The 9614-nt window shown below is 39.3% G+C and overlaps 1 protein-coding gene across 1 annotated transcript; it reads left to right on the top strand.

The window, feature by feature from the left end:
* The first annotated feature begins 119 nt into the window (after nt 1-119).
* On the top strand, nt 120-6995 carry abhd5a (abhydrolase domain containing 5, lysophosphatidic acid acyltransferase a). The gene is made up of 8 exons (XM_026293781.1): nt 120-198; nt 567-647; nt 1351-1436; nt 1574-1949; nt 3563-3717; nt 4195-4306; nt 4472-4658; nt 5187-6995. The coding sequence occupies exons 1-8, from the start codon at nt 164-166 to the stop codon at nt 5274-5276; spliced, it is 1122 nt and encodes a 373-aa protein (XP_026149566.1). The 5' UTR covers nt 120-163; the 3' UTR covers nt 5277-6995.
* Nucleotides 6996-9614: the final 2619 nt, after the last annotated feature.

Raw genomic sequence — 9614 nt, forward strand, 5'->3', positions numbered from 1 at the left:
GCTGCGGTGGGTGGGTACAGCGATGACTTGGGCGTGCGGCAGCCGAGGCGCCTCTCGGTGGAGTTATATCGGACAACAAATCAAGCGCATTCAGCCGCTGCTATTCAACGTCAGCGCGTCTCGGATCACGTGACCTCAAGTAGCGTCAGAGAGGCGTCGTAGCATGGCAGAGCAAGCGGCGGCGGCGGAGAGCCAGGGGTGAGTTTCTTATAATGCACCGCGGACAGCCAGATGTTTGGGCAGGTGATGTTTAGTGAGTTATCTCAGCTGGCATCACATGGACACTGTGTGATTCTGTGTCAGGTTGTCATGCACTGGCAAAGAGTTAGGCACCGCCCTGACGTCCAGGTAAACAAACAGACCGTTAGCCTATTAGGACACTGAAGGATCGCCACTTATGACAGGTTGGAGAGGTTTAAACACTTTATCTGCACAGCCTAAATAATATGCATTGTTGACTCAGCATGGCGATGTCGTAAGTCAGGTATAGTTTTCCATAACAGCAACTATTCTGTAATCTGATTTTGCCCTCACTCGGTTTTTGTTTCATTTTCTCCTGGCTTCAGGGTTGTTCACAGAGTAGCCTCTGCCCTCGGTGTTCACAGTCTGCTCAGCAGCGTGTGGGTCTACGTGGACAGCACATTAAAGTAAGTCTGATCTCTGACTGTCCGCCTCCAGAATCATCACACACGGCCCTGGGCTCATCTCAAAACTTCATTTAACATGTGTGAAGTATTGTGTGCAAACATGGTTGTGTGACTGTGGTAGACGGACTATTAGGAACAGCTGTCAGCTGACAAATGTAGTGGCATATCTAAAATGCAACTGCACATGCATGTGTTCTCTGGCTTCTCCCATCACACATAACAAGACGTTAGTTGTCCCATGTGTTCATGTTCCACGAATGCATGTATGTGGAGTCTCTGAACCTGATGACGTAACCTACAGTAGTTTGATATCTGCTGTTTCCTCATCAGCTTCATCTATGGAGATTTTATTTTGACATTGTCACACTGTGGTTTCACAATTCTGCAGCCTGATGAACTAACACAGTGAAATAAAAAATATGTTCTTTTCCCCTAAGTCACACACCACACTGCGTCAGCAGAGCTCGGTATGAAATTAGGAATGTGCATGAGCCAATGCTGAGCAGCTGATAAACAGGTCATTGGATGTGAGACCACAATGGTGTCATATGCTTTTCTTTTTTTAGAAATACATTTAAATTTGTAATCTGGAGTATTCTACCTTATTTCTGTTTCTCTATAAATCCTGGGACAACATGGATCACCTTTAGTTCAGCCAGATGATGCTTGTAAAACCTGGTGAGTTGAGTTCTTGTTTGTGTAGGTGGTGTTGGATCCCTAACTGGCTGCCATCATGGTGTCCCACTTCTGAGAAACAGCTGCAGACTGCAGAGGACAAGATGCTGAGATGTAAGGATCAGTCCTGTGTTCATCCGTACCACAGCAGTGTTGTAGTGTGGCTGGTTGTGTGTTGGCTTTTCCCTTTTAGGTGAAAGAAATAACAAAGCAATCACAAAAAATGTTTTTATTTTACTCTTTCCTTACAGATTTAAACACTGCTTTCTCGAAGCAATATGTCCCCATCTCAGGTGGCAACCTGCTGTGGACCCTGGACTTTAGCAGTGACACTGCCAGAGATAAAACCCCTTTGGTTCTCATCCATGGCTTTGGAGGTGGCGTGGGGCTATGGGCTCAGAACCTGGATGACCTCTCTCAGTATCGGCCCATTTTTGCTCTGGACTTGCTGGGCTTCGGTCAGAGCAGCAGACCCTTGTTCTCCTCAGACGCCAGTGAGGCCGAGGACCAGTTTGTTGAGTCTATAGAGCAGTGGAGGGCTAAAATGGGTCTGGAGTCCATGATACTGCTGGGCCACAACCTGGGAGGATACCTTGCTGTGTCATACGCTATTAAATATCCAGAAAGGTGAGTCAGATTATGAGATATCTTTTATCCTGGTGTAGGGCTTTACTGTTTTTAATTTTAAAAGATACTTTGTGCCCATCTTGTTGATATGAGCTGCAGTCTGTGTAATAAATGTTTTTCCAGTAGTAAAGTGAATGTTGTTCAGTCTGAAACATTCAGCAAGTTAGACTTTCTAACAGGTAGTGGTAGTGGCAGATGTTTGTGACATTTTAGGATTGGAATCTTAAATATGAATTGCAATCAGTTCTTATTAGTCCTGCTTTGTTAGATGATCTCATAGATGAGTATATTATGTATTATTGAGAGAGGCTTAGTCTATATAGTAATAAGGAGCACAGAATGCTAGAAAATTGTTCACAAGTTCATACAGCCATGGTTTAAACAGTTAGTGTTCAACTCACATGGGTTCAACTGCTGTTATATCATGTGGTTATTTATAAGCCATGGTTCTCCCTATAAAAGAATATTTAGTTCTATATTAATGATAAACATTAATATAGAACTATGGCACAGCCTAGTCATTATTTGAGGTTAATTATTATTATACTTCCCATAAACATAAAGCATATAAAGTTCATTAATAACTGACAGTTAGTTTTAACTTTTAAATATCCATTGAAAATGTTGGTTTATGTTCATATTATTAGTTATATTTATGTTCATATTATCAATATTTTTATTATAGTAGTCTATCATAGGACAACATAAAATGCATAATTAGTAGTGATGAACCTATAGAGAACTATCTGCTGACTCTGCAGCTCCCTTATGGAGCTCCAGTTTGTTGCTTAGCTCAACAGTGCAATGATTCGGTCCTTGTAGTTTTAACACGCCTATAGCCAAACAGCTTAGTATGTGTACAGGATATAGTTGTGCCCGTATGCCTGTAGGTGCTGGCAGCCTGTGATAAGAGAAATGTCCTCCAAACCTCTCCCCTCCCCCCACTACACTCTATCTATCCTTAATCATTTCCTCTTGCTGCGTCTCAAGCTTCGTGCTTGCAGCAGGCACCCAGCTTTGCCCATGGGATGTCTGATAAAATGTCCTCCATCCCTTATCACCTTCCTTCATCAGTAACGCAAAAAATTGCCTCTTCCTATCCTCTTTTTGTTATCTCAGCCTTCCAAAGGGCTTTCAAGTTATAACATAAGATGCTCTTGATCAGGGAACACATGTCCTTATTTAAGCTGAACGATGTTCATTGTTCATTGATGTGGCCTAAAGGGGAAGCTTCCTGTTTACTTATAATAAAACATAACAGATTACAAAGTGATCGCTTAAAAGCTGTTGTGGAATTATGTGTAATGTCTAATGCAATTATGTGGTGGAGCTGGCACAGAGTTTGAATGTTTCTGATGTAAGGCCAGTTTGTTCATACTAAGGAATTGCCTATCTATCTCCCAATGCATGGTACATCAGTTGAAGAGGAATCTACTGGTATTCATTGCAATTTAGAATCAATCATCTCATTAAGTTCATATAATCCCAAAATATTTGAACACTTCTTTTAAATAAAAAGCTATGAAAGATATTTGATTTAAGGTTTTGAAATGTAACCCAAAGAGCAGGTACTCTAAATGGTAAAGAGTAAAAACTTTGTGTCTGGCCTGCAGAGTAAAGCACATAGTCCTGGTGGAGCCATGGGGTTTTCCTGAGAGGCCAGACACAGTAGAGTCCGATCGTCCCATCCCGGTGTGGATCAAAGCCCTGGGGGCCATGTTCAGCCCCTTTAACCCCCTGGCTGGTCTACGGCTGGTCGGCCCCCTGGGTAAGATGGAGCAGTACCTTTGGCAAAAGATTGTTAGAACAAAGACAACAAGGTTCTATTAGTTCGACTGATTAAAATCTGAGATACATAGAAGGAAGTGGAGCTATGAGTAAAAGTAAACAGAGAACTATAATAGATCTGACATTTAATACACTGTAATTATAGGGAATTGTAAAAATGAGGAATATGGAAATTTGAATACAAGATAAAGTTAGGTCATAGCTTTTTATGGTGCTGGTTATAAGACTGGTATGACACGACTACTAAGTAAAACTAGCAATATGATGAGCCAGTGATTGCACATGCTGATTCTTAATGTTGGTCCAGACTTTGAAGAGAAATTAAGATGAATCTTGTTCCTTTGTGCCCTGTAAACCTCACTGATGTTCATAATCATCTAACGTATAATGAAGCAGCCCAGTGAACAAATACATGCTTGGCTTTGACAGTTCAGCTTCACCTCTGTAACCCCTGCAGGTCCCACACTGGTTCAGACTCTGAGACCTGACTTCAAGAAGAAGTTCTCCGCCATGTTCAGTGACAACACAGTGTCAGATTACATCTACCACCTGAACGCACAGCCCCCCAGGTCCTTCTCTTTTTGCCTCTGTTTTCTCTTTTCAAGCCTCATTATTGATGCTTACCATAATAACTGTAATGAAACATTTGTCGCAGTCATTCAGGTTTTACTACCCACTATTATGTCTTGTCATCAACATTTGGTTGTGTTAATTGCACATCTGTGTTTTTACAGTGGGGAAACTGCTTTTAAGAATATGACCATTCCCTATGGATGGGCTAAGAGACCGATGCTAGAGAGGATGGACCAGCTGCGACCCGAGATCCCCCTCACCATCATCTATGGCTCCCGCTCCAGCATAGACAGCAACTCAGGGAGCACCATCAAAGAGATGAGACCCCACTCTCATGTGGAGATCATAGTAAGTTCAAGGTGTACTAGATTAGAAAGAAGAAAGTTAATTGATTCATTTTATTTTTTTGAATCCTATTATGAGTTTTTTGTACCAAATTTCTCTAGTTCGTTTTGGGTTTAACAGATTTTTTACTTTAGCCCCCTTAACCTTTTTCCTGTTAATTAGAACTACAATTATTATGGTATAGTATCCTTAATTGTAGTTGCTGCAGTTACTATTGGGAAAAATAAATTAAAAGTCATTATGTATCATTGGTCTGCTTGGCTTCTCAGTTGATTTCCTACTAACATGTATGACCACATAGTCAGATAATTCAGATAAACATATTTTTTTATTGTTAATTATTAATATCTTCTAATTTATGGCAAGCAACTTCAGGAAAAATGATATATGCTTAGAAAGTAGCAATTTAAGTAATCATTTCCATCAAAGTTTTTATCAACAATGTTGTTGCATATTCTGTTAAAATGCATTATCAATTCAATGTTTTTATATTTCTCATTTGATTGATCTGTTTTCAATCTTCCTCTGCAGACGATCCGTGGAGCCGGACACTACGTGTACGCTGACCAGCCCGAGGACTTCAACCACCAAGTTTTACAAGCATGTGATAAAGTGGACTGAAGCAGGGATGAGCTGGGTTACTCAAACTCTGGAGAAAAAGGGGAGCACCGATAAACGGTTTTATTGCTCTACAATCTCATGGAACCAGGGAATCACACTTTTGTAAAGCCAGAATAAGGAAAGTTTGTACATAAACAATATTTTAAAAAGGAGCAGTGATCAGAGTCTGACTCAGATGTCATGACCTGCTGATGTTCGCATGTTATGTTAACTGAGCAGTGATTCATGCACAGAAACATGATGAATTCAGGTTTTAACATGACCTCAGTGATAAATATAAGATAAGGTAATGTAAAATACTTAGAGATTGGAATTTGTCTCAGTGTGCCCACCACAAGCTACTATACATTCATACACAAAATATATTTTGCATTGCACACATAGATAAATACATACATACATAGACACACATTCATGCATAAAATATACCAGCACTTACACTGGAATCCTAATCCTGTAAATTAAAATGTAAATATATTAATAACTAAAGTGCAAAATTCTAATGCAATAAATAACCAATTTTAAATCAGAAAATCATATCAAACTTTGTTTAAAATATGAATTCCCAAAGTATAAGCACTACTTCTAAATCTGTTTTTGAAGGTAATGATTTAATCCTTTTTCCTGAAGGCAGAGCTACTAATAGATGTTTAGCTGGATGTGATGAGTTTTTTCACAGTTTTGGAGGCATTTTAATAGCACCCAGGATTTATAATTTTCATTTAGTGCAGGGAGTGTGAACACGATCATTTTTGACACCAAGTGCGCTATTCTGTCCAGCTGTTTCCTTTCTTGTGTTGTGATGCTGTTAAGCCAGATTCGTACTGAAAAGGTATTGATCTAATGACAGATCTGTGAAATAGAAACAAGACCCCAGCTCAGACTTTAGCGTTTTAAGCCAAGAAAGAAAGCCCAGACTCTGATGAGCTTTACAGACCATAGTTGTGATGTTGTCTGTCCATTTCAGGTTAGAAGAGATGGTGGTGCCTATTAATTTTCAAACTGCACACGTGCTAAAGCTCATGCCCATCAATTGTTAAGTGGTTTAAAATTTGTGGGTCTCTTGTAAAATCAATGACCATTTCCCTGTTTTTAGAAACACTTCATTTCCGGCTGTTGGTTTGACACCTTCGGAAACCTCATCTTGATAAATGGTCTCAACACCACTTGAGATGAGGCCCACCACAGTCGTGTCACCTACAAAATTAAATAATTTAACAATCATATTGGTAACAGAAGTTATGGGTGTAAACTGAATATCGCAATGGTGACAACACATAGTCAGGGTATTAGACAATCTGTTTCCTGTTTTGGAGAAAATCTATCATCCAACATGCAAGTGAATGTGTCGCACCCAGGTACAAAAGACATTCAAATGATTTACAATTAAAGGCAGATTCCACGTACTGTAGGCTGTAATGTAAACTGTATGAGACATCATCAACTGAGCTGCCAACCCCGAATGCAGACTAATAAGGCTCCAAAGCAACTTGTGAAAGGTAATTCACTCAAATACAGTACCTTCATAATGACATATGTTAAGACTGCTAGCACTGGATTTCACTGACACTGGATTTATTACTGCAGATTCAAAGCATTGTGGTACATTGCATTCCCTTAGTGACTGGTTAAAATTATCAGTGAAAACATTAGCAATAACATAAGCACATTACTGTAGTCCCTAATATTAGTTTTGGACCCACCGCTTTCTTTGTATTGATTTTGCATAGTTGAATGGGCTGTGGGCTTGAACAATGAATGGGGGTTCATTGTTAAGTGAAGGAAAACTCCTACAGTACAGATCATCCAGAGCTGTGTGCTAACGTTTGAAGTTGGTGGAGGTCTGCGGGCCATGCCAGACTCCACTGCTGTCTTTCATTGAATTTAGCTTCAAGTTGCTCTTTGTAATTCAGAGATTTTTTTTTACTACATGTTCAGAATTATTTTTAGCAACCTTGAAGAATTCAGTATCTCCACTTTTGAAAGCGTCATACTTATTGTTACTGATGATGCCTGTGGACCTGCATCACGTTACGTTCTAGTAGCACACACAAACAGGTGGTGCTGTGTTTTTTTGTGTAATTAATTTCAGCATTAGTTATTTTGTCAGAACAGAAATATTCTAGTGAACACACAACCAACCGTAACACCTCAGCATTCAGTGAATGTACATTATTGTCCTCATGTAAGTGTCCTTTAGTAGCTTCTTCAAACTTGCAAAAATAAGCTTGTTATTTTCTTGTGGAAATCTTTTCAAGCTAATCTGATATATTCATCTTTTTTATATCCATCCATCCATTATCTATACCCACTTATTCCTAACCAGGGTCACGGGGATCTTTTTTATATATTTGCTAAAAAATATTTTAATAATGTGATTAAATATAGTGTCATGATGAGTTTGCCTGAAATGATATCAGACTATATCAGTTGCAGTGTCATGTGTTTGGTGTTTCCTTTCCTGTGGTTTGTGGTATGAAGAATGATAGGGTCAGTCAGAGAGATCCACAGGCATCACATCCACTCTTGTTACATACACTGAGATTTTTTTTTTAGATCTGATTATAAAGGTCCAGTTTTGAGGTTTGTCAAAAGTCACAAAGATTGGGTTTGCTGGTTTTGGATCTGACATATAGCTTCCATTTAGACATGGCCTTAGTTTTCCTCTGCAGAGACTGTAGAGTATGCTTGACAGATTGACAATGTGTCAGTATACACGTGCCATAGACTTTACTTCAGAACATATATATTACTGTAACAATGGCCATGTACATGACTTTATACTTAAGTTATGAAGATTTACATCCCAAACTCTCAACAGTACTGGATCCCTAATAACATCTGGAATCTACAGATACCAAACCGGTTTTTATTCTCTACTCTTGGTTCATGTCTACAGAATGTATAACTGCCAGTGACATAAACATCAGCCTTTACAAATACATCTTGTCTTTTTTGTACTATCATGATGAAGTGATACATCATAATTCACTGATTTCTGCAGCATCAAGGTTTAAAGGGACATTCAACCTTTTTTTTTTTTTTTTTTTGTTAGATCAAGCTCGGATGTGATGTTCTGATGACCTTTACTTGGTCTCCCCCTGTTCAGCCTTTGGTACAGTATTACTGTCCAGCCAATAAATTAATTCAAATTCAAATCAGAGAAGACCTGATAAAAATGTTGACATGATTATCTTGGTTGCTTTCAGTTATTCTTGTACTCACAGCAGTTCAGTATTATGAGCAGCTGTGAATTGCATCATTTCCCTTTCTGGCTACAAAGAGGCTGCTGCCCTGACCTCTCGGTGGTGGATGTTTGTACCTGCAGGAGGACTGCAGGCAGGACGCTGGTCAGGAAAAAACACTTGCACTTTATTAGACACTAGAATTAAACATAGGCAGTTAAGGACTATCTTTGATTTAAATTGGCATTAATATATTAAGAATCCAGCAATGAGCACACCAGTACTGACTTTTTTACATATTAGGCATATTAATTTGAGGGCTTTGCCAACTTTATGAGTTTTTCGAATCCAGCAATTACTCAGCTTTATCCCTTTGGTTTATTAGGAGTGCAATACAAAATTAGTAGCGTGTCCCTTTTATTTGGCAACTGCAGCGTTTCAATGTAAAGTGAAATTATTTACATCCTAAAGTAACCAATGATAAGATAACTAAACCTCTGTGGTAGCATCAAGAGACTCTAAAGAGAATACATATAGGTCTGTTATTCTTCACATTATGGATTTCCTAAGATAAATGCTATAATAATATAATATGAAAGGCAGAGTGTAAAGGCGTCATAGCATGAAAGTTCATTTTCTTTATACACTTTATTTGCAAAAGACACATTTTTCAGGGATACATCAATGGGAGCTCATTGATTCTTATGTATCTAGTGACATTGCTGGGTGCAATACTAATTTCCTCAAAGGGATTTTTCCTGTGTTTGCGCTTTAAAAAGGAGCCATATTGCATGATGCACTGGAAGTGTTTTGTCTTTTGTACCTAGTGTTTTCTTCTCGTTGAGTGTGATCCTCCTAACAGCCATTTTCCATCCATTCATCCATTTTCTATACCCACTTATTCCTTAACCAGGGTCATGGGGATCTGCTGGAGCCTATCCCAGCTCTCTTTCAGATGAAAGACAGAGGTACACCCTGGACAGGTCACCAGTCCATCACTGGGCCACATAGAGACACACAGAGACAAACAACACACACACTCCTATGGGCAATTTAGAGTCACCAACTAACCTAACACGCATGTTTTTGGACTGTGGGAGGACACCGGAGTAAACCCACACAAGCACGGGGAGAGCATTCAAACCCACATAGA

Source organism: Mastacembelus armatus, chromosome 16 (assembly GCF_900324485.2).
Source record: "Mastacembelus armatus chromosome 16, fMasArm1.2, whole genome shotgun sequence".
Classification (NCBI taxonomy): domain Eukaryota; kingdom Metazoa; phylum Chordata; class Actinopteri; order Synbranchiformes; family Mastacembelidae; genus Mastacembelus; species Mastacembelus armatus.